General features: G+C 42.8%; 1 protein-coding gene across 6 annotated transcripts in view; it reads left to right on the top strand.

Annotated features, from left to right (window-relative positions):
* Positions 1-26,496, top strand: part of nf1a (neurofibromin 1a) — a 321,789-nt gene that overhangs the window by 144,960 nt on the left and 150,333 nt on the right. For 4 of the 6 annotated variants that reach the window (XM_070856992.1, XM_070856993.1, XM_070856991.1 and 1 more), the window contains 2 exons: positions 4,613-4,748; positions 15,030-15,095. In XM_070856992.1, coding sequence (XP_070713093.1) covers positions 4,613-4,748; positions 15,030-15,095 — 202 coding nt within the window. The remainder of the gene's footprint in view (positions 1-4,612; positions 4,749-15,029; positions 15,096-26,496) is intronic. The other 2 variants (XM_070856995.1, XM_070856994.1) reach the window with 1 other exon arrangement.

Raw genomic sequence — 26,496 nt, 5'->3', positions numbered from 1 at the left:
ACCTCCCCTTTTCCTAATCTGCCGCCATTCAGATAATCTGTCTTCGTGTTTTTACCCCCAAAGTGGATAACCTCACATTTATCCACATTATACTGCATCTGCATGCATTTGCCCACTCACCTAACCTGTCCAAGTCACCCTGCAACCTCTTCACAGCGTCCTCCTCACAGCTTACACCGCCACCCAACTTAGTGTCATCTGAAAACTTGGAGATATTACACACAATTCCTTCATCTAAATCATTAATGTATATTGTAAATAGCTGGGGTCCCAGCACTGAGCCCTGCGGCAGCCCACTAGTCACTGCCTGCCATTGTGAAAAGGACCCGTTTATCCTGACTATGTGTTTCCTGACTGCCAACCAGTTCTCTATCCACGTCAGTACATTACCCCCAATACCACGTGCTTTAATTTTGCACACCAATCTCTTGTGTGGGACCTTGTCAAAAGCCTTTTGAAAGTCCACATACACCATATCCACTGGTTCTCCCTTGTCCACTCTACTAGTTACATCCTCAAAAAATTCCAGAAGATTTGTCAAGCATGATTTCCCTTTCATAAATCCACGTTGACTTGGACCGATCCTGTCACTGCTTTCCAAATGCGCTGCTATTTCATCTTTACTAATTGATTCCAACATTTTCCCCGCTACTGATGTCAGGCTAACCGGTCTATAATTACCTGTTTTCTCTCTCCCTCATTTTTAAAAAGTGGTGTTACATTAGCTACCCTCAAGTCCATCGGGACTGATCCAGAATCAATGGACTGTTGGAAAATGATCACCAATGCATCCTCTATTTCTAGGGCCACTTCCTTAAGTACTCTGGGATGCAGACTATCGGGCCCCGGGGATTTATCGGCCTTCAATCCCCCATTATAAATTCACTTGAATCTGACTGCACTAATCTTTTTCTCGTCACATATCTATAGAAGCTTTTGCATTCAGTTTTTATGTTCCTGGCAAGCTTCCTCTCATACTCTTTTTTTTTTTTCCCCACTCCTAATTAAACCCTTAGTCCTCCTCTGCTAAATTATTAAATTCTCCCAGTCCTCAGGTTTGATGCTTTTTCTGGCCAATTTATATGCCTCTTCCTTGGATTGAACACGATCCTTAATTTCCCTTGTTATCCAATGTTGAGCCACCTTCCCCGTTTTATTTTGGCTCCAAACAGGGATGTACAATTGTTGAAGCTCATCCATGTGATCCTTAAATGCTTGCCATTGCCTATCCACCGTCGACCCTTTAAGTGTCATTTGCCAGTCTATTCGCCAGTCTATTCTAACCAATTCACATCTCATACCATCAAAGCCAGCACGGGTTTGTTAAAGGCAAATTGTGTTTAACCAGCTAGATCAAGTTTTTTGCTCAGGTAACAGGTAGTTGATGAGGGCAATGCGGTTGACGTGATGTACATGGATTTCCAAAAGGCGTTCGACAAAGTGCCATATAATAGGCTTGCCAGCAAAGTTGAAGTTCATGGAATAAAGGGACAATGGCAGAATGGATAAGAAATTGGCTAAGTGACAGGAAACAGAGTAGTGGTGAACGGTTGTTTTTTGGACTGGAGTAAGTTATATAGTGGTGTTCCCCTGGGGTCAGTACTGGGACCACTACATTCCTTGATGAATATTAATGACTTGGATGTGGGTGTAAAGGGCACAATTTCAAAATTTGCAGATGACACAAAAATTGGACGTCTAGTGAACAGTGAGGAGGATAGTGATAGTCTTCAAGAGGACATGGCAGGTTGGTGGAATGGGTGGACACGTGGCAGATGAAATTTAATGCAGAAAAATGCAAAGTGATACATTTTGGTAGAAACAATGAGGAGAGGAAATATAAACTAAAGGGTACAATCCTAAAGGGGGGTGCATGAACAGAGATACCTAGGGGTATATGATCGCAAATCGTTGAAGGTGGCAGGGCAGGTGGAGAAAGTGGTTAAAAAAGCTTACGGGATCCTGGGCTTCATGAAGAGGTATAGAGTACCAAAGTGTGAAAATTATGATGAACCTGTAAAAAAAAACACTGAATCGGCCCCAACTAGAGTACTGTGCCCAATCTGGGCACTGCACTTTAGGAAGGATGTGAAGACCTTGGAGAGGGTGCAGAAAAGATCTACATGAATGATTCCAGGGTTGAGGGACTTCAGTCACGTGGATCGACTGGAGAAGCTGGGGTTGTTCTCCTTGAAGCAGAAAAGGTCGAGAGGAGATTTGATAGAGGTGTTCAAAATCATGAGTAGATCGAGAGAAACTGTTCCCATTGGCGGAAGGGTCGGGAACCAGAGGACACAGATTTAAGGTGATTGGCAAAAGAACCAAAGGTGACATAAGAAAAAACATTTTATACGCAGCGAGTGGTTAGGATCTGGAATGCACTGCCTGAAGGGGCGGTGGAGGCAGACTCCGTCATGGCTGTCAAAAGGGAGTTGGATAAGTACCTGAAAGAAAAAAATTTGCAGGGCTACAGAGAAAGGGTGGAGGAGTGGGACTAACTGAGGTGCTCTTGCAGAGAGCCGGCATAGGCTCAACAGGCCGAATGGCCGCCTCCGTGCTGTAACCATTCTATGACTCTCTGATTTTGCTGTCACCATCTGCTTGTCACCCTGTAACATGAGTCAATGGAGTGGTGCCAATTATGACTGGGACTTGAATTAGTGGTCGGGGCAGTGCATGGGCAATTTAAAGGTAACGGGCCAGAAATTGTGGTTGAAGGCTTCTCGCGGGCGGGTGCCTCCGACCAGAATTATTTTTAAATGAAAGTAGTCCCGGAGGAACGGACACTTCGGCTCCGAGGCCTAGCTGCGCAGCCCAGCGCAGAAGCCCACGCATCCCAAGACCACCAATGAACATGGAATATTCTCATTGATAGTAATGGTGAGTTCTGTTTGTACGGAGCTCCCATTACTATGAATGGGAATACCTCCAAAAACACACATACAATACATAAATTAAAAAAAAACACCTCATATTTAAAATTAATTGAAATTAAATTAAATGAAATGTTTTTTGAAGTTTTTAAAAGGGTTAAGAATAAACTTGCCTTAATGGACAGGGTTTTTAATATAAAAATTAGTGATAAAGTTACATTTTTCTATCTTTTAAAACTCTTGCGCTGGTAAAAGCAGGCCTTACACCTGGTAAATAGCCCAAATCTCTGCCCGCGAAGGCCCTTCTCCCAGGGATGAGTGCGATCTGTCAAAAGAAATTTGGACAGATTGCAAGTGCCGGGTTTAAATGAGGCGCTTTGCACATCGTACGCACTCGGAGAGGCCACAACTTAGAGCCCAACTTTTACCAAGTGGAAGGCGTAGAATTAGTTATTTGAAAAGCAGATGTGTGTACAATGCTGAAAGGAGAAGGGAAGCTTTGGAGGAGAGCACTTTCAACATGAAGCTCTCCGTCCTGAAAATGCTCTCCTACTAGGCTTTCCTTCTCCTTTTTAAGCAATGTAAAAGACTTAAGTGGTGGTTGCATGTTTATAGTTTAGGCCTTAAAAGTCTTAATAAATATATATTTGTAATGCCATGATCAATATATTAACATGATCATTATGGGTTGTATTGTTTGCAAACGTACCCATGATTCTTGACGTTTTGAGTTTCTCATCTCCAGCCATTGCAGAACAGAACCTGGGTGCCTCCTTGGTGAGGAACATTCAAGAGTAATTTAAGCTCTCTCGGGCTTTCTGTTCAATTTTCTTCCTCTTTCTGTCATACAGTTCCACAAGTGCTGGTCATTCCCTACACCTGGCCATTCTTTGCTTGTGAGCTTTGGCAGGCTGTTTTGACCATGGAAAACATCATGGTTCAGTCCAATTCTGTCCTCGGGTGGCCTCCAAGTATGTGCTTTGTAGTAGAGATTGCTAGTTAGTGACCAGGGACTGGAACTGTGCATGATGCTCATGTTTTCTCTCCCTTCTTGACCCAGGGGCACACAGGCTAATTATTGCAGCCTGCTGATGTCCCAGCTAAGATAAATGAATTCATCGCAGGTCTGAGATTAAACCTTTGACATTCCTGGTCTACGTAGCTCGTTGCGCTACACTGAACCTTCCATATGGCTGGGGGGGTGGGGGCGCGGGGGTGAGGATCATGTACTGGCTCTGAATTTTGAACCATTTATAGGCCATGAATTTGATGAGGTCCCAATGAAGAGGATCCTATTTTTTTTTTTTTTAAACTGGTTAAGAGGTATGCCTATCTGTACTGGTGCTGATTTCAACATGGTCCTGTTTTTAATTTTCTGCATAAACCTCAATGTCCTCCAGATCATATTTCTTGCCTTTTGTCGAGACCCCAAATTGTTTCTATATGTACTGGAGATGAGACAATATGGTGTTGGCTACCATTGGCTCACTAACATTAAAAGCTCCTATCACAATGTCATCTGCAGATTTAACATGTTAGGCAGGTAAAATGAAACCAGCACGGAGGGCGGCTGACATGGGTATGGAATGCAGTGACCCACCTAGTGATTTCAGTACATAATAGCTGAATGTGCAAAAATGAGTTTTCACATTGTTTTGTGTGTTTTATGTGGGGGGGGGGGGGGGGGGGCGGGTGTTTGGCATCCAAATAAGAATGATAATGTGAATACTGCTCTACAGGTTGGAACCAACGGAAAGCCTGGATGAAAATCAACGGAATCTACTGCAAATGACCGAGAGATTTTTCCATGCCATTATTAATTCCTCATCTGAGTTTCCCCCACAGCTGAGAAGCGTCTGCCATTGCTTGTATCAGGTATGCCGGCTTGGGGTAATGGGAATTGCAAGGGGGCAAAGGGTGCTTACAAAGTTGATACTGGTGACTGGACCCAGTATTGGGGAAATTAGATGGAGGGCATTGTGGGCCATTGAAGTAGAAACCATTGGGTCCTGGTCCTGGGGTAAATTATTTTGATGGGAGAATTTTTTTTTAAATATACTGTTTTTTTAAAAAATATAAGCATTGGAATAATGATGCAACAAACTTGAAGTGCCACTGTTTTGTCACGATTCGAGCTATATTGTTAAGTGCATAATTTTCTTTATATAACAACTGATTCTCTCAGCGGCTCCAGTTTGCTTTAAACCTGTTAACTGAATACTTCCAAGATGGATTTATATGAGTGAACACTGACAGGGATACCAATATCACTGTCAGCTCAAGCAGGAAAGAATCATATTCAGTGATTTGAATTTTTAGAAGTGGTGCCAGATGGGTGGGGGTGGCGGAAAGAGTGGAGCGAGAAGGGGCGGAAGTTGATGAAAGGAATTGCAGATCATATCTTTCCACGGTATTGAGGATCTGTTGTGAAGCTTGGTTTAATACTCACGCAATGTATTAAGGCGAGGTAAGCCTCCACCTTTAAAATGAGTAAGTGATAATTATGGTTTTAGTTTTTTTTAAACAAACGTGCGCACATTCTACTTTTCATAGAATTACAGAATGCTGCAGCACAGAAAGAGGCCATTTGGCACATCGTGCCTGTGTTGCCTCTTTGAAAGAGCTGTACAATTAGTCCCATTCTCCTGCTCTTTCACTGTAGCCCTGTAAATTTCCCCTCCAAGTATTCAATATCCTTTTGAAAGTTATTATTGAATCTACTTCCACATCCCTTTCATGCAGTGCAGTCCAGATTACAACAATTCGCTGCGTTTATAAAATATTAATTCGCATCTCCTTTCCTCTGGTTCTTTTGCCAATGGAAACAGTTTCTCCTTATTTACTCTATCAAAAACCCTTGATGAATGCTTATAGTTGTGTGCTATGTGGTTAAGAGCTTGTACATAGTCCATCTCCCAGGTCATTAGTTTCATCAATTAAGAATGATCTTGGTGCCTATACAGGAATTAAATCCACCACTGCATTTAAACAACATTGTTCTTCAATTTTCTATTAAGTCGATGACCAATACGGGGATACTGTTTCATTGCACTGTTACGCCCGAGTGCCTCCCCCAAGTGGCCAATTTTTGCGCCAGTGTGAGCAGGCTGCTAACTCTTGAGGGATTCACATGCAAGCCAGGTCCTGTCCTCACCCAAGATCCACCTACTTGCACTTTGCAACTGGGGTCACAGTATAATGTTTGAGTGGGCACGTTGACTTGATTCCACCTTCCCCTCACTTGAAGTCTGAGATCAGTTGTAGTATTTATAAAGCTCCCACTGTTTACATGAAGATGCTTTTACGCAGACCCAAATAAGTGAGCACAAAGCACTCTGATCAAAGAGAACTAGACTTTGGAATAATCATAATAATTAAAGAAGCATGCAGCATCAAAATTGCCTTCACCATTGGGGTTTTAATGCTTTTTAAGTACCAAGTTATTTTTTTACCCAATTCAGGAACCTTTGTTGAAATTTTTGTTGCACTGTTGCACAATAATTTGTACCGGTTTGGAAATGAGTTTAATTTTTGCATTTTCTAAACCTGCAGCAGATGTATCTTGCACAGAGAAAACTTGGGAACAAACCCTGGTTTAGTGAGTTCCACAGGAAGGAATATCTGTCTTGTTACAGAATGCACCCGTAAGATCTCACATTATTTCTCCTACTAGTGCAAGAAAGTTCTGGGGAGATGTGGCATAATTTTGCTTTCTCCTAATAGACGAGATCACTTTTTTTCCCCAATTCCTTTTGCATGCTTCTTCTGGAGGACTGACACTAATTTGTTTCAATCAGATGAATCAGTGATAAATATTTCCGTTCGCTGCATAGAAGTGCCAAGTCCTCATTATTTTTAGTTCAATAATCCTAATGTCTCAGATATGTTTGTTTTAATTTGGGTGCCCTAAATGACATCCTATTGACTTTTATTTGTATCAATCCTGAGTCGTATTTGAAGGTGTGCTGAATTCAGTTTATTGACCTAAAAGGGATTGACCATGACCTTGCTGTATGTTTGCACGATGCAAGATTAGAAAATAGCAACTTGGTCATAAATTGCAGGTCTATGTGCAAAACGTTTTGAGTAAAGTGCTTATCTGGTAACTTTATCCTATTGTCTTGCTAAATCTTAACATCCATTATTGTGCTTTCCTCAGTAATATCTTGTCTAACACAAAAATAGGTCCTCGACTGGACATTAAGAGAATATACTGTTCATTAATTTGAAAAAACACAATCTGCTGTGTTGGTGTTTAATTAGTTGGGTTGTTAGTGTTTTATAGGGTAGGGTGGGGCCAGCATTTTACCTTTGGTGGGGTCACTTACAGTAACTGTTGTAACTGTTGTAAAACTGAAATGAAACTCATACTTGAATAATTTTTGTCAGTTATTGATCAGAGAATGGGAGTGTAAAGAAAAATCTTGTTTTCTCAAAAGAATGGCTGTAATTTCTGTAATGTGTAGATAAGTATGAGTTCTGATGGAGTTCATTTTATGCCACCTGTTGATTACTGCTGAAACTACAATAATGGTCACTGGCATTGTAAACTCACCTGTGCTATCGGTTTAGTTGTTTCCCAAGCCCTTTTCCCTTTGTTTAAAATATTTAGTTTTTGGATTATAGAAAATCCCATTGATATTAACCATAGTGATCTACTGGGAGTAACGACAAGCCATACGCGTATTAGGAATTTCTCCCCTGTCAGTGATTTTTGTTTTTGTATATTCACTATAAAACAAGCATGCTTCTGACTTAAATCCGATTTGGCGATTGTATCTCATTGTTGATGGCTTTTTAAAAAAAAATCAAGTTATGAGGATTTTTTATTAACACGGGAGCGAGTTTAACTAATGTACACGGTGGAAATGACAACCTATTGGAACATTCGGTGTGAATGACTATTCAGATCCCTTGTACTGTTAAGCTTAGTAACTCCTCTATGTTACTTGTGTCTAACACGTTCAAAATATCAGAGATCGTGGAACAGCTGAAAAGAATAAGTTTCCTTTATGAATTATATTAAAGATGGCTTAAATGTTTTCGTAGAATCAATAACCGCCAGCATCAGCTGTTAGTTATCTGGCAGTGAATGTTTTGGAGAAAGGATATTATAGTTAGAGGTCTGACTGCCCATTTTGCAATGGGGAACATTTTCTTCTGCTGAATATCATCTGTGGTTCTTAGCCACAATAGTGAAAAAGGAAATATTTTTTCATTTATTTATAATTACTCCAGTGCAGTTTTACTTAAATCCGTTGAGCTTTAACACTGAGTGGAAAGTTAGTATTTCAAATGGAACACGCAATAATTTTCTTCCATTGAAAGACTGAAGGAGGCAAAAGTTAAATGCATAATGTACCAACTGCTTGTGTCTCATTTATAAAGCAGCTAACCTCATGCCTCAATGTTAGTCACAACTCAAGATGGCAACTTGAATTACGCATCCTCTGATCCAGGGAGCTAATCCAACTGGCCACTTATCTAAGAATTGTCCTCGCCCAGCAGTATAACAATAACCATCTCTTTATGCTGACGTGATAACCTACAAGTGACAAAGGAATAAGTGAATTATAGGCAGCCTTACAGTAGAGTTATTTATTATATCGTGCTGTTGGCCAGGACATAAAAGATTAATAATGATTTCAATTAGAAAACAAAAATATGCAAATGTTTTAATTACCAGACAAATGGAAGAAAAAATATCTGGTGATGTTATACCTTTGGACACATTTATTTCTGTACACAAGTTTTTAAAAATTCTCGGGATGTGTACGTCACTGGTAAGGCCGGCATTTATTGCCCATCCCTGCTTGCTCTTGAGAAGGTGGTACTGGGCCACCTTCTTGAACTGCTGCAGACAATGATTTGATACGATTGAGTGGCTTGCTGAGCCACCTCAGGGTAGTGAAGAGTTAACCATGTTGGTGTGGGACTGCAGACACATATAGACTAGAAACTGGGTAAGGACGGAGGGTTTCTTTCCCTAAAGGGCATCAGTGAATCAGTTGAGTTTTTAACAGCATTCCGACAGCATCATGGTCACTGCACCACATCATTTTCAGTGGAATTTCCCAAAGTGTGTATATTGTAAAAATGGCAACATCACCAGCATCTAAATCTACCAGAAGGCAACATAAATTTTGTTTAGAAAATCAACTTTATAATGCTCATTACTGTTTTGCTGACCAATTGACAGTCTATCACTATTTATCTTGTCGTAATCCTTCAAAATCTCTCAGAACTCTGTCAGTTCACCCCTTAGCCTCCTTGGGTCTAATAAAAAAAAATAACTATAACTTCTCAAGTCTCTCTTCAAAGCAACCCGTTATCCCTGTAAATATCCCAGTGAATCTACACTCTGACTTCTCCATTACTTCTGTATTCTTGCTAAAACTGTACAATGTCCCAAACTGCGGCCTAAGATCTTGCAGAAGTTCAACATTATCGCCTTGATTTTGTACTCAACACCTGTAGATAAAAAATGAAAAATGTTGTTTGCCGTATGACGTGCCCTGTCACTTGGTGTATGGTTCCTGCACAAGGGCCTCCTTTCCTTTTGTTTTCTCCTCTTCTCTTTCTCATCCCCACCCCCAAACCAGTACTACTTTATGTTCCTATGGTGTGTGGACTTTTTAGGATCATCATTATTCTTCAAATGATTTGATTCAACCACGATTCCACCCGTCTTCCTCTGCAGAGGTATAGTTTTGGGAGGGTGCTTACTTAGTTTGTAAACCTAAAAGTCTGAATGAATTGGGACAGTGGCGCTATTCTTGGGGTGTTACATGATGCAGAGTAGGAGGCCATGTGCAGCACTATGGGCTCAATTTTCCCCAGTGATTTGCGCCCTTTTTTTGAGCAGGCTGCTCTTTTTGGCCTAAGTTGAAAAACCATAGTTTCCCCAATCAACCTGCACCAGTGTAACTCAGTCAGTTACGATTTTTTTAGGTCAGTTTTATTTCAGCCAAAGGGGGCGTAACCAGCCACCTACGCCAATTCTGGCCATTTAGAGAAGTTTGGCTCGCTGAGAGTTACTCCAAATTTGCAGATGATACTAAGTTGGGTGGCAGTGTGAGCTGCGAGGAGGATGCTATGAGGCGGCAGAGTGACTTGGATAGGTTCGGTGAGTGGGCAAATGCATGGCAGGTGAAGTATAATGTGGATAAAGGTTATCCACTTTGGTGGTAAAAACAGAGAGACAGACTATTATCTGAATGGTGACAGATTAGGAAAAGGGGAGGTGCAAAGAGACCTGGGTGTCATGGTACATCAGTCATTGAAGGTTGGCATGCAGGTACAGCAGGCGGTTAAGAAAGCAAATGGCATGTTGGCCTTCATAGCGAGGGGATTTGAGTACAGGGGCAGGGAGATGTTACTACAGTTGTACAGGGCCTTGGTGAGGCCACACCTGGAGTATTGTGTACAGTTTTGGTCTCCTAACTTGAGGAAGGACATTCTTGCTATTGAGGGAGTGCAGCGAAGGTTCACCAGACTGATTCCCGGGGTGGCGGGACTGACCTATCAAGAAAGACTGGATCAACTGGGCTTGTATTCACTGGAGTTCAGAAGAATGAGAGGGGAACTCATAGAAACGTTTAAAATTCTGACGGGTTTAGACAGGTTAGATGCAGGAAGAATGTTCCCAATGTTGGGGAAGTCCAGAACCAGGGGTCACAGTCTAAGGATAAGGGGTAAGCCATTTAGGACCGAGATGAGGAGAAACTTCTTCACCCAGAGAGTGGTGAACCTGTGGAATTCTCTACAGGCCAATTCACTAAATATATTCAAAAACGAGTTAGATGTAGTCCTTACTACTAGTGGGATGAAGGGGTATGGTGAGAAAGCAGGAATGGGGTACTGAAGTTGCCTGTTCAGCGATGAACTCATTAAATGGCGGTGCAGGCTCGAAGGGCCGACTGGCCTACTCCTGCACCTAGTTTCTATGTTTCTTACACCAATTCTGCTTAGGGAAACGTATGTGGCCTCGCCAGAAAAACCTTCTGGAGAGTTAAGGAAATCGACGCAGGTATGGAAATAGGCGCAGCAGAAACCTGGACACACTAAGAATTGAAAAAAACATAGCAGCAACTTACGTCCAACCCTGCCCGAGGAGGGGTGGGGGGAAGAGAGAGAGGGGCCCCAATTCCATCAAAGTCTCGGGTGTGTGGAGGTTGTATCTCATTTGAAGAACGATGAAGATGCGTAATCTATCTGCATCGAACGTTGTGCACTGACCGATGAGGCTGCTTACAGGGAACTCTTGTGTCCCAGACAGCTTGTATTCAAATGATGGGATGATCTGGGACAATCTTGCTCCTTCTTCCTATTTCCATTCCAGGTTTTCAGTTTACTGTGTTTACTCCTTGTAACTGTGGCTTCTCACTGGCTCTGTCTTGCATAGTTTTTGTGTTTCTGTTCAACCACAATAAGATTTTCCCACATTCCCTAGCGTTGGTGAAACAGCACTGAGGCGCTCAACCAGCTCATTTTTGATGGCGAAGCCGACTCCGTGGAGGCAGCGTTCTTCTGGTTTCCCTTTCCAGAAGAAGGTGTAACCTCCAACTTGTTCCTTGAGCTGACCTTCCCCTGCCTGCCAGGTCTCGCTAAGGGCGGCGATGCCAATATCAAAGCGCCTAAGTTCCCGGGCAACTATGGCGGTGTGGCGTTCCGGCCTGTCGCTGTTGGGATTGTCCATGAGGGTCCTGACATTCCAGGGCCCGAACTTCATGTTAACAGAGTGGAAGATGCCTGTGCTCCGCTGGGCAGGCCACGTAGTCCGCATGCCAAACACGAGACTCCCAAAGCAAGTGCTCTACTCGGAGCTCCTTCATAGCAAACGAGCCAAAGGTGGGCAGCAGAAACGCTACAAGGACACCTTCAAAGCCTCCCTGATAAAGTGCAACATCCCCACCGACACCTGGGAGTTCCTGGCCCAAGACCACCCTAAGTGGAGGAAGTCCAAGTGGGCGCTGAGCACCTCGAGTCTCAATGCCGAGAGTATGCAAAAATCAAGCGCACGCAGTGGAAAGAGCGTGCGGCAAACCAGTCCCACCCACCCACCCCTTCCCTCAATGTCCCACCTGTGACAGGGTCTGTGTCCCTCGTATTGGACTGTTCAGCCACCAAAGAACTCACTTCAGGAGTGGAAGCAAGTCTTCCTCGATTCCGAGGGACTGCCTATGATGATGATGGAACAGCACTACAACCTTAGAGTGGGTTCACAAGTGTTGAGGAGCATTGACTGGACCGCGCCTCCAATTCCATAACTGACTTTCTTGCCCAAAATCGGAATGACACTGGGAAATGGACAAAATGAGTGCGAAGGCGGGTATTGTAGGGAGAAGTCGAAGAAAGTGAGCAAGAATCCAGAAAAATGGGAGCAGCCTAGAAAAGGCAGCAGAACAAAACACTTGCGAATTTCGATAAGAGGTAAAGAAGAGTAGAAATGTTGAAGACTGACGGACGGGGTCCTGGTGAGAACTTTTGAGCCAATTCTGCAGCAGCATTGTAGACAACAGAAGAAAAAAGCTTTCATCAGTTGGCCTACCATTATTGATTCCAGATCCCAGAGATGAGAAGGCGGTGTTCAGATCCACTCTCTGACCCCAGTTTCCAACAATCTGTCGTTTCTGATAGGTTACTGTGTTTTCACTCTTCACTTCTGTCAGCAGACAGTATCATTTCTTGGCTATATTCTCGACTGCTTTTCACGTGCCTCGGTCCAAACTGTGTTTCTGACAGTTAAATTCTCTTGGTCTACTGATGTTTTTGGTAATCCGATCAAAACTTTCAGGACGCATTCTAATTTAAAAAAAAAGAAGAATTATTTTGATTGCTGTTGGATAAGTATCACACTTTGCTGAACCAGACTCTCTTTACTCCCCCTCCCCCCCCAAAAAAAAATATAAAAAAAACGAAAGTAATCCTTTGTTTCTTCAAGACACCAACCAGACTTCTTGTGTGTGTCTGATGCATTAAAATGTTGAGGTCAATATAGCTGCAGAATGGGTTACAGGCAGTGTCTTGTTCATACTGCACGCCTGGAACTGCAAGTCTGCTTCTCAGGAGAGACCAGTAAAAAAAAAAGTGTTGGCAAGTGCAGATGGTCGTGTCTGTATCTCTCTTGAAGATTTAAATTAACTCTAGGTTGTTTTAGAAGAGTACGAAGGAGGTCCAAACACGTGTGTGTTTTGAACCCGATTTGAAACTATACTGGAGTTGCACTTATTTTTTTTTTATTCATGGGATGTGGGCATCGCTGGAAAGGCCAGCATTTATTGCCCATCCCTAACTGCCATTGAGAAGGTGGTGGTGAACTGCCTTCTTGAACCACTGCAGTCCGTGGGGTGACTGTACTCCTTTATATATGGTGTGAATAAGCCCTCCTGGGGTGGGGAAGGGTAGTGGTGGAGGGGTTCACACTGCTCCAGTCAGATTGTGTAAATCTGGATTTAAGCTGCAACTTGTACCGCAGAAACTGCTTTGCAGCAGTATTAAAGTTGTAGCATAAACACCCTGAATCCACAAAGGATATGTTGATATAAAGACGATCCTGTTTCACAAAATCTTTCTCCACAATCGTGAGCTTCTAAAGATTGTTGAGTTGTCTGGAGGAGCTGCCAAATGGAGACCATGGAATTCTCCACAAGGCAGGAGGGAAGGAAACCTTGGCAGGTGAGTGACTCTTTTTAAAATGTGCTAATGCAGATTTGATCAGCTGCTTACAGGGTGACATTGGCAGAAGGCTGGGAGTGGGTTAGCTTTTCTCTCTCTTTAGGTTGGTGTTTGGTGGTGAATGAGGGGGGGAGCTTTCTAGCTGGCATAGATAATCTTTGTTTTGAAATTAAAGAGAGATGTAACTGTCGGGCAGATTCTGTTGGCTTTAAAATGCAGCTGCCAAAAATGGATGGAATTTGGAGTTTAATCTCCGCTATTTGTTAAATGTGGAACATTGTGATGCTTTAATCTGTTGTACTGGCTGAAACTTTTGGAACTAAGGATAGCTTTTCTTGATCAAAGGATGATCTCTCTTCTCTGTGGTCCTGCATAAATGCTGCTGTTGAGAGTTTTGTTCAATAATCCTGCATGCTACTGACTAGAAAGCTTCTTAATTCTTGTTTGTCTTGTTACCAGCGCATGCCTCTATTTAAGCTGTTTGGGCTAGCAAAACAATACGCGTTTTGGGACTTTCCCTCTTGCCCCATGTCAAAATGTATAGTTTATGCACGTACTCTTGGAAGGCGAGAATGTTCACATTAACAACCAATTGGGATGTCGCAATAGATTTAAATTATCATGGTATGTCTGATATTAAATGTCTCTGTATACTTATAATGCAGAGTAATCTCAATCATATTTGGTTTTGTTCTTCCTGGAAACGTAACCACCTGAATGAAGGCTAAAAAACCTTCATTATTACTCTCCATCTTTGTCTTGATCAAGCTTTTTGCCAGGTTATTGTGGTTGATTTAGTTTGACATTCTTGTTGGGGGGAAGGGGGGAAATAGATGATTGACAGATTATGCCTCCTGTTGCATTGATCCATCACAGCATTGTGATATCTCTATTTGCATGTTAGCAATGTGATGTCCCTATTCACAATTATCAGCTGCGGCCAACCCCTGGACTTGGCTCTACAACCTTCCACCGATATATAATATGCTGTTTATAGGGAAAAGCACTTTCAGTGACAATCGTCGTGTTGTATTGTTCTATGCACTATCTGAAGCACGAGTGACAGAATCCTAATTTATTTTGGTCACAGAACAAAACTGGGGAAAAAAACTCTGTTGAAAATCTAGCCAGAAATATTAGACTGATTGAAAGCAGTTGTATCTGTGTTTATACCTTGTGGAAAAATGGCTTGATATAGAAAAGAAACTGCACATTTTTCTCTAGACAGAGCTCAATATCCTTTTTTTTTAAATAAAAGTGAAAGTTTAAGAATAATTAGCGTATTACATCCTTGGCTGAAAACCCAAATATTGTACCAAATTAGATTTTATTTGCCCTTTTATATTTTTAATTAAAATTGAGAGTTTAATATTCATTGTATATTTTTTTTGCTGTGCAGTTGTATGTAGAAGCCAACAATGTGTTTTTGTTGTGTGAAGTTGGTACTGTGACTTGTTTGTGCTCATCTCTGTTCTGTAGGCTACTTGCCACTCTCTACTGACTAAATCTACAGTAAAAGAAAAAAAGGAAAACATGAAAAAATCAGTAAGTTCAGTGACCTTTTTTGCAATTTTGTATCACCCTTTCTTTCAAAGCAAATTCTTAAAACCTTGTGCTTTTTTTCCCCTAAAAACCACTTTGCCTTCAGCCTTTTTGATCTTCACTTTGGAATCATTCTACTAATTCTGGCAAAAAATAGCTTTCATTCCAATTAACCCTATTATTTTTTTAAAATTTAGATTCTAAATCTGTGTACAGTATAACTTGGGTTTCAGAAGCGGGTTGAATTGATGTTCTGGTTTAAGATGTGCTGCCTCAGACTTGCCATTCCTGTACAGTATAAAGCTCGACTTTATTCAAGGCTTAAAAACACGAGACGTGAGCAGCGTTTCATGGTTCATTACGCCCTATTTGGAACTTTGATCAACTCGATGGTTGCATGCAAGGTTAATTTTGGCAAGATTGCTGTCAGTGAGTTATAAGGCATTAATTCAAGCAATAGGATTTTAAATGTCCTAAGAAAGTGGGATTAGGCTGGATAGTTCTTTGTTGGCCGGCACGGACACGATGGGCCGAAATGGCCTCCTTCCATGCTGTAACTTTCTGTGATTCCATAAGAAGCCAGACAGGCAATTCGATCCTTCTGACTGAATTACAGCTTTGAACTCATTGAAAACTAGCTAATGTACAATGTAAACCCTCTGGGCAAAAAAACTCCTGACTGGTAGCACTGGGTGAAGAATTCTAGTCTGCGACCATGATCCTGTTTCTGAATGACTTCACCAGTATAGATGGTGATCTGGAGATGGAGGTGTATGATGATGTGCCACGGTACTCTAAGCGGTACAGGATTTTAAAGCGTACAGTATATGTATTATTTTTTACTCACCTGATCTAATCTTTTGACATCAGACGACCTGCAGCTTGCACTGATTTTTGAACAGACGTGCAATTATTTTGCTTTTATCCTTTAGAATTATTATACCTGTCAATGATTTTATCTAACTTGGCAAAACACATAATTGAATCATTGCACGTACAGTAATCTGAAGGATCCAAAAAGCTTTTTGGGGATAGCTGTTTTCAAAAGATATGTAGTTAAAGTTTCTTGGTACAGCTTTGAAGAAGCACAGGTGAGATAGCATGTTCTCTCTGCCAAAAACCTGAATCTCTGCTCATAGTGAATAACATCACTGCTTTGTATAAACCGTACACAATATTCCACCAGTGACCGCTAACCTTTCAGTTATCTGTTCTGAATATATTGGGTACACTTTTCATTTAGCTTTCCAGTATGCATGTGCTGCTTTGGTGTTATCGAGAACCGGTCAGCAGAATACCATTACAATTGTCCAGTTGAATTTGATCTTTCAGCCACAATTAACCTGTGGCTTGAGATAATGGGGACCAGTCTCCGGGCATGGCTGGAGATTCCATCACTTGGCTTATTGTGACAGAACATACTGCAAAAACTTTGGCTTTTTAAACCAGGTGGAATACAGTTACAGATACTTAATGTTGCACATATTATGGTGAAATGTTGGGGGTATGGGGCAGGAGATGCATGTTTCAGTTAATCAGGGCAAACTCAACAGTACCTGTATATCACTTGCAAATATTTTTGGTGCAACTTTCTTTCTTGTTTTTTAAAAAAAAACTATTACTTAAAACAGAAGAGATTGGGATATTGCTTCATAGTTTTACAGCAAGTGAATTCTTTTTTATTTGGTGCGGAACTGAGTGCAAATGACAGGAGGATGTATCATTTGGCTACAAAATGTCGCAACATGAGCATTAATATAAAGTGGTGGCAGACAGCTTTGAAGGGTTCGTGTTTAGTGCAGGTGGAGAGCACCTATTCAAAGGAAATGCACTAGTTTTTTAATCATTCTTGAGATGGGGACGTCGCCGGCAAGACAGGCATTTATTGAGCATTCCTAGTTGCCGAGAAGGTATTGGTGGGCCGTCTCCTTGAACTGCTGCAGTCCATGTGGTGAAGGTTAAGTAGGCAGTTCCAGGATTTTGACCAAATGATCAGGAAGGAAAGGCGATATATGTCCAAATTGAGATGGTGTGTGACTTGGTTGGAAACCTGGAGGAGGTGATGGTCTCGTACACCGGCTGCCCTTGTTCTCCGAGGTGATGGAGGTTGTGGGTTTGTACGGTGCTGCAGTGCATCCTGTAAATAATCCACACTGCAACCATGGTACACAGATGGTGGAGAGTGTGGGTGTTTAAGCTGGTGGATCGGGTGCCGATCAAGTGGATGGCTTTGTCCCGGATATTGTCAAGCTTCTTGGGTGTTGTTGCAGCTGCCCCCATCCAGACACGTGAGTATTCCATCAGACTCCTGACTCCTGACTTGTGTCTTGCAGGCGGTGGAGAGGATTTAGGAAGTTGGGAACTGAGCCACATAAGACCCAGCCTCTGACCTGCTTGAACAGCCACAGCATTATTGTGACTGGTTCAGTTCAGCTTCTGATCAGTGGTGACCCCCCAGGATGTTGATGGGGCATTTGATCATGCCATTGAATGTCGAGGCAAGATGGTTAGCCTCTTTTCTTGGAGATGGTCATTACCCAGCACTTGTGTGGCGCAAATGTTGCTTACCTCTTATCAGCCCAAGTCTAGATGTCATTAGGGTCTTGCTGCATGCGGGCATGGACTGCTTTATAATTTGAGAAATTGCAAATGGAAAGGAATACTGTACAATCATCAGCGAACAGTCGCACTTCTGACTTGGGATGGGCAGACGGTCATTTTCTGGGACGCTGCCCTGAGGAACTCAGTGATGTCCCAGGGCTGAGATGATTGCCGTCCAACAACGGAAACTATCTTCCTTGTGTTAGGTATGACTCCAGCTTCTGGAGAGATTGCCTTCAATCGCCATTGACTTCAGTTTTACTAGGGTTCCTTGATGCCACATTCGGTTGAATGCTGCTTTCATGTTAAGGGCAGTCACACCCACCTCACCTAGAATTCAGCTTTTGTGTCCATATTTGGACCAAGGCTGGAGCTGAGTTGTCCTGATGGAATCCAAACTGAGCATCGATGAGCAGGTTATTGGTGAGTAAGTGCCACTTGGTAGTATGTTGGCAACTTCTTCCATTATTTTGCTGATGATTGAGATTGGGTGGTAACTGACCAAGTTGGATTTGTCCTGCTTTTTGTGGACAGGACCTGCCTGGGTAATTTTCCACAATATTTCATGTAGGTGCCGGTGTTGTAGCTGTATTGGAATAGTTTGGCTAGAGGCGTGGCTAGTTCTGGAGCACAGGCCTTCAGCGCTACAGCTAAGCTGAAGTCGAGGCCTATAGCCTTTGCTGTGTCAAGTACACTCAGCCATTTCTTATCATGTGGAGCGAATCGAATTGACTGCTGACTGACATTTGTGATGATGATGACCTCGGTTGGAGAATCATTCAGTTAGCACTTCTGGCTGAAGGGTGTATCATTGGGCTAACAAATATCACAACATGAGTATTAATACTGTATTGGGGCAGAGAGATGTCCCGTTTCTGCACTTGACCTAAAAGTGTGTTTGATGTCAAGTCAAATCATTTGTGTCTCATACTTGCTGCTCCGCCATCGTTGAGGTAGACAATGTTCATGGAACCTCCTCCTCCTGTTAGTTGCTTAATTGCGCACCACCATTCACGACTGATGTGGCGGGTCTGCAGAGCTGTGGCCTGACCTGTTGGTTGTGGAATTGCTTAGCTCTGAGTATAGCATGCTGATTTCTCTGTATAGAATGCATATAGCCCTGTGTTCTCGCTTCATCAGATTGGCACCTCACTTTCAGGTACGCCTGGTATGATTCCCTGCATGCTCTGCTACACATTGAAACCAGGGTTGGTCATTTGGCTTAGTTATGATGAATGGGGTGAGGTATATACTGGGCCGTAAGGTTTCAGATTATGTTGGTATACAGTTCTGTTGCTGCTGATGGCCCACAGCACCTCATGGATGCCCAGATTTGAGCTGCTAGATCTCTTGATCTATCCCACTTAGTACGGTGGTAATGCAACACGACACAATGGAGCGTGTCCTCCATGTGAAGACGGGACTTGGTCTGCACACGGCTTGTGTGGTGGTCACTTCCATCATTGCTGTCAGGGACAGAAGCATCTGTGACAGGTAGATTGGTGAGGACGAGGTAAAGTAGGTTAGTCCCTCATGTTCGTTCTCGCCACCTACCACAAGCCCAGTCTTGCTGCTGTGTCCTTTGAGACTTGACTGGCTCCGTCAGTGGTGGTGCGACCAAGTCACAGTATCTTTTGTGCCCTTGCTGTCCTCGATGCTTCCTTCAAGTGATATTTAACATGGAGGGTGGTAGGTGACAATCAGCAGGAGGTTTCCTTGCTCATGCACCTGAAGCCACGGGCCATTGTGGGGCAAAAGTCAAGGTTGAGGACTCCCAGGGCCATTCTTCCTCGACTCTTCTTCTCCCTGCACCCCTCGGACTGTATACCAGTGTTCCCTCCCTTCTGATGGGTCTGTCTTGACATTGGGGCAGGGATGGTGATGGAGTCATGGGCGTTGGCTGATAGGTATGATTCTGTGAGTACGACAATGTCAAGCTGTTGTTTGAATAGTCTGTGGGACAGCTGTCCCAACTTTGCCACCAATGCCTACATGTTGAGGATTTTGCATGGTCAGCTGGGGTGGGTATGGCCTTCATCGTGGAATGATGCCTTGGTTGTGACTGAGTAGTCTGTCCAGTTTGATTCTTGCTGTTGATTGTCGAAGGTTTGAGACAACTGAGTTGCTTTCTGGGGTACTTTAGAAAGCAGTTAAGAGTCGACAGCGTTGGTGTGGGACTGGAGTCACACATGGGCCAGGCCGGGTAAGAATGGCTGGTTTTCTTCCCTAAGGACATTAGTGAGCCAGTTGGGTTTTTACAACCATCTGGGAGCTTCCTGGTCACCCTTACAGATACCAATTTATCCCCCCCCCCCCCCCCCCCCCCCCAAAAAAGAAAATTGTGTTCAAATTCTCAAACTGCTGTGGTTTGATTGTGTTCTCTGGATTATTAATCCTGACCTCAGGATTACTAGTCCAGTAATACAATTACTATACTACCAATACCCATTCATCAGGGACAGAGAGATGTCCCGTTCCTGCACATGACCTAGGAGTGTCTGATGGCTCGTCCAATCACTTCTATACTCTCGATGGAGGAGGGTGAAAGGGTTCACTTGGGGAGAAAAAGAATGAATATAGATGGGGATTTCTGCAAAGGTTGATCTTAACAAATGTATTAGAATTATGTTAAGTAATCATGTTCTTCTCCACTTGGGGCCTGCCTTGCACTTAGAAATGTTCAGATCATCTTTGTCGCAACATGCCTTGCCCCTTGATGCCAAAGGACTTGAATGCAGCAGTGTTACAAATAATGAGGTGTTTTACCTCATGGCTGCTAAGGAATACTGTTATACATTCAAGTATGGTCACCATACTTTCAAGATATTTGTGTGAGTGCTTTTAACTGTCCAATATTAATGTAGCTCCAGGCCAGATCCAAGCCCACCCCAAGTTCTGCTGTCGAGCTATAGTACGCAGACATACAGAGGCTGCACTCCAGAACATAGTTGACGTATGTACTGAGGCGTACGAAAGCTTGGGACTTAGGCTAAACATCTGTAAGACAAAGGTCCTCCACCAGCCTGTCCTCACCGCACAGCACTACCCCCCAGTCATCAAGATCCACGGCGCGGCCCTGGACACCGTGGACCACTTCTCATATCTCGGGAGCCTCCTATCAACAAGAGCAGGGATCGAGGACGAGATCCAACACCGCTGCCAATGCGGCCTTTGGCCGCCTGAGGAAAAGAGTGTTTGAAGACCAGGCCCTCAAAACTGCCACCAAAGCTCATGGTCTACAGGGCTGTAGTAATACCCGCCCTCCTATATGGCTCAGAGACATGGACCATGTACAGTAGACACCAAGTTGCTGGAGAAATATCACCAACAATGTCTCCGCAAGATCCTTCACATCTCCTGGGAGGATAGATGCACCAACGTTAGCGTCCTCAACCAGGCCAACATCCCCAGCATTGAAGTACTGACCACACTCGATCAGCTCCGCTGGGCAGGCCAGACATGAGACTCCCAAAGCAAATGCTCTACTCGGAACTCCTTCACAGCAAACGAGCCAAAGGTGGGCAGCGGAAAGGCTACAAGGACACCCTCAACGCCTCCCTGATAAAGTGTAACATCCCCACTGACACCTGGGAGTCCCTGGCCCAAGACCAACCTAAGTGAAGGAAGTGCATCCGAGAGGGCGCTGAGCACCTCGAGTCTCAACGCCGAGATCATGCAGAAATCAAGCACCGACAGCGGAAAGAGCGTGCGGCAAACCAGTCCCACCCACCCCTTCCCTCAACAGCTATCTGTCCCACCTGTGACAGCGTCTGTGGCTCTCGTATTGGACTGCTTAGCCACCAAAGAACTCCCTTCAGGAGTGGAAGCAAGTTTCCTCGATTCCGAGGGACTGCCTATGACGATGATGATGATTAATGTAGCTGCACTGAGTGCAAGTAATTGTGAGAGTTGCTTACCAGGTGCAAAAGCTTCAGTTTTAATTCAGTATTTTGGCTGATTCTATGGAGGAATGCGCTGATATTCCAATTTATCTGAATCATTCCAGAACATAAACAGCAACATTATTGTCTGTGTATAGAATATCATTCCGTATCGTACACAGGAGTAACTTTCTGTCAGAAAAATAGAACATTTGGGGCATACTTGGGTCTCCAAGTATGGTAACATTTTGCGTGGAAATTTTTATCTAAACCATGTCTAATTAAAGTTGTTGTAAAGTCCATCTGATATTGGGGTGTTCAGAAAAATATTCATGAATCTGTGTTTGGAAATGAAGCTTCAGCCAACCCAGTACAGGCTGATGTATTGTGTATATAATTAATCCCAGCTTGCATGTTTCTCTCCAACTATTTTTCAAAATCACCTAAAATTAGTCTTGTCTAACTTTTTCAGTCATCAATGAAGTCCAGCATTGGAATTTAGCCATGGCATCAGACCTCATCTGGCATTAATATCTCCAATCAATATGGATCTCTCTGCATTTCTCTTCTATTGGCCAGTATTGGAGCATATTTAAGGCTCATCCAACTTTGTCCAACAAATTGATTAATACTGGAGTTGAGAAACCACCAACGTTTTCCACACTGTGCGATTTCATAGTGAAGGGTGACACAGTAGAGCACCAATATACTCTGGGAGTTTGTGGCTCTGCGCTGGAGTAGCTTTGTTACTGTGAAATAACAGTGTAACTGTTCTTGTTGCTTTTTAGGGGTTTTGTACTCGATACTTCTTCAGATTCAGTATCAGTAGCTTCTAATGAACCATGTAACCAAGCAGATCTTGCTAATCCCCTGCGATTATGCCTTCATCTGTCCAGTATCGGGAAAAGTAGCGAGGCCCAGAGGTTGAATAGAGATCCCTCAATATGTGCCACTACATATTGTTGTTTTCAGTAAGCAGAAGAATGTACCTATCAGACAGTCATTTCGAAACAGAAAATAAACAATGAACATTACAGTAAATACAGACTTCACTACTGTTTGGTTCAGAGCAACAGAGATGCTCTCTTCTACCTCAGCATAAAATGAACCCTTGAAACATTGGTTCTTCTTACCTGGGCATTTCCAGGGACTCGCCTTCTATGTACTTAAGTGTTGGTTTGGCTCAGTGGGTAATACTGTTGCTTTGAATCAGCAGGATGTGGGTTCATGCCATACTACAAATTTGAGCACATAATCTAAGCTGACACTGCAGTGCTGCACTAGGGGACTGCTGCATTGTCAGAAGTACTGTCTTCTGACTGAGGGGCTTTATTAACCGAAACCATTACTCCTGTTTGCTTCACTGTCTTTCTTTGGCTCGATAACCTTGTAAAAAATAAATAGTTCATCTTTAGATACCGATGAAAAGCGTCTTGGAGCTTAAACTTTGTGTTGTTTTTGGAGGTAGGCTGTTGATTGCTTTATTGAAATAACTGCTTATAATCTTGAAGGAAGATTAGATGAACCCCTATATTTAGTTTATTATAAATGGTTCAGCTTCAAGTAAAATGGAAAAACCCACATTGTTGCTTCAGCTGTCTATAATGAATAAATGTTGACTTGTGCCCTATGATGTTTACTCTAATATCATTTTTATAGTTTTCTGCTTCACAACTTCATAAATAATTGCATTGATTGTAAACAGAGGTACGGGTTGGAACATAACTCTATCCTCTATTCACCCCCTCCCCCCCTTTCAATCGTGGCCTATAAATTCCTCCCTATGTCCACATCTTTCTCCCCACCCCCTTCGCCCCCCCCACCTTCAGTGTTGAGCTATAACTTCATCCCTCTGTTCACATCTTTCTCTTCACCCCCCATCACCCCCACCTTTCAATGCATTATTAAAACACTTTAAGGCAAGTTCTGGATTTGAGACAATTATCCTTTCTCAAATTTATGACTTTTAAAAGTGTCACTTTTAGAAAAAAACACTTCTCTGTTTTTAAGGCGAATTGTATCTTAACCTCAGTGATTTAATTGGAGATGCCTAAAAGCTGAGTGGGTTCATCTTGAGTATAGCCTGATACTAAACTGTCCATTCAAAACCAATAACCTTAGTTTTAGCATCAGTTATGCTTGGACAATCTTGAAATATCTTGCTTGCTATGTATATGCTTAACCTGAGACTATAGTGAAGAAGTGTGCATTTACTAAACACGTCAGTTTGACAGATGTTAAAATGACCAGATTTGAGAGTGTTTAATAACATTGCAGTTGAGATAGTTATGTAGTTGTCTGTTTCTGCAGTGTAATTTCTGAAGTTCAGCAGTTTTCATTTCTGCAGACCTCTCATTATGGCTCTGCATTGATTGTCTGCGCCAAAAGGATGAGATTTTTGTTAAATATTTCATTCAGCAAGCACTGGCGATTTTGGTTTACTCTAACTTGTGATTCTCTGAGATTTGGCACCAACGCTCCCTGTAAACTGCATGGGCAAGCCAGCTCTCTCCTGGTCCCGGGATTTGCAGGACCGGCTTTTTCAATGGAAAGTTTTCCGCATTCCCTCTGCAAAGAGGGAACATTGATTGGCACCATTTGTTTCAATATAAAATTTGCATTTAAAAATATTCTTCAACCAAACTTGCCCTATATCAAATTGTGTAGTTGATGGCCAGATATTGGACTCCATTTTTTTTTAATAGAAAATCTTCGGAGAATTGCACAGTTCAAGATAAAACTAGCTATTGTTTGGGATATTAAACTTTGGTGTTTCAGCAGTTCAGTTTGCTAGTCAATCATAGCTTCACAATTTAGAATTAACTTTGCAGCCACATGCAATTCGGGCGGATGGGGACCAACCTATACAAGTCTTCTAGAGCTTTCAGTTCAAAAGATGCTCAGCTGCCTTTGAACTGTTTGTTTTAAAGGATACATCTCCACAGTATGACTGTGTGACATAAGGGAACAAATGATGCACTTGCCACCTCAGACAGGCAGATTATTATTGTATCAATTGCTGCACGGAGTGGCAGGATGTTGGGTGTACACCTACGATTCTCCCCATAATATTTTACTCGTATAATTTGGGCTGTTGGATGAGGTGCTTGGTGCTTAAGAATCTGTTTATGCCATTCCTACATTATCCTTGGCATCTGATTACTGGACACCATTGACAGAAAATTGGAGGCAAGTAATCTCAACAGCCTTGTCAGCGGAATGGTACGCAACCTAAAAGTAGCAGAAAATGGGGGAAATAATACCATTTGTGTAGAGCTTTTAATGAGGAAAAATATTAAGACACTTCACAGAGAAAGTCATGCTTGGGCAGTTGGACAGCTCCAATAAGCAATAGTCTCTATTAGAAGACCAGTGTTTTATTCCCAGTTTTCATTGGTATCCTACTTTGGCTGCTGCTTGTGGGGCGGTCTTAATGGTCTCTGGAGGAAGAGACAAATCTGGTAGAGAAGGTCTTTCATTTAAGTGGCATCTTCTACCAGCTGGCCAAATGCCAGCATTGACTACCACTAGAGATCTTAAATAAAAGCAAAATGACGCATACAAAGCGTCGAAAGGAAATAGTAATGTTCCTGAGTAGGAATGTCCGAAGAATAATGGGAATCTGCATTTTGGTGACACGGTCGGGGTGAGAGAGAGAGAAGAAAGTTGAAGAATTAATGTTTTTGAATTGCACTTCCTAAACTGTGTTTCCATCTCGTATATTAACAGTCTTTTGCTGACGTCAGACCTATCTTTTCCCTCTTGCACATTCTCACAGACAGACTCACGATGATTGGTCAGTCACTGCAGATACCTCATCAACCACACATTCATTTTCTCGATTTTGTACAATGTAAGCACTGTATAGTGACTGAGCAATTCATTTTTTATGACCAGGAATCCTGGTGTATTGGGGGTTGTCGCTTCCAACTCTAACCACTGTATAATTTGGGCAGCTGGGTTATGGATGACACATCAATTTCTGATGTTTCAAAGGATCCAAAGTTTTTAAAAACTGATTGCATTCTGCGTTTCATCTTTTTTAATGAGGATCACAAAGCAGTGGCCTTGGCTGTCAGTGTCTATGCACTGGGGCCATTCCTGCAACTGAGTTTGTTATGGCGGTTAAACATTAAATGTGCATGACTTTAATTGGGGAATATAGAAAACTGAGATGTTACTAATGGAGTGGAGCAACCTCCATTTACTCACCATTACAGCTTCAGATTTCTGTTCTCATTCAAGAACATTGAGGAAGAATTCCTCTCTGAGCAGTGTCCTAAGCCCAACCATCTTCAGCTGCTTCATCAATGACTACCTCTCCATCATAAGCTCAGAAGTGGGGATGTTTGCTGATGATTGCACAGCTTTCAGTTCCATTCGCAACTCAGATAATGGAGCAGTGCATGTCCGCAATCAGCAAGACCTGGACAACATTCAGGTTTGGGCAGATAAGTGGCAAGTAACATTCGTGCCACACAAGTGTCAGGCAATGACCATTTCCAACAAAAGAATCTAACCAATGCCCTTGATATTCAGTGGCATTATCATTGCCAAATCCCTCACCATCAACATCCTGGGGGCCATCATTGACCAAAAACTTAACTGGACCAGCCACTTAAATACTGTGGTTACAAGAGCAACTCAGAGGCTGGGTATTCTGCGGCAAGTATCTCACCTCCCGACTCCCCAAAGCCTTCCCACCATCTACAAGGCACAAGTCAGGAGTGCGATAGAATACTCGCTACTTGCCTGGATGAGTGCAGCTCCAATAACACTCAAGAAGCTCAATACCATCCAGGACAAAGCAGCCTGCTTGATTGGCACTCCATCCACCGCCTTAAACATTCACTCCCTCCACCACCGGCGCACCGTAGCTGCAGTGTCTACCCTCTACAAGATGCACTGCAGCAGCTCGCCAT

Source organism: Pristiophorus japonicus, chromosome 16 (assembly GCF_044704955.1).
Source record: "Pristiophorus japonicus isolate sPriJap1 chromosome 16, sPriJap1.hap1, whole genome shotgun sequence".
Taxonomy (NCBI): Eukaryota; Metazoa; Chordata; class Chondrichthyes; family Pristiophoridae; genus Pristiophorus; species Pristiophorus japonicus.
Note: the sequence above shows the minus strand (reverse complement) of the source record. Positions and strands in the feature narration are given on the sequence as shown.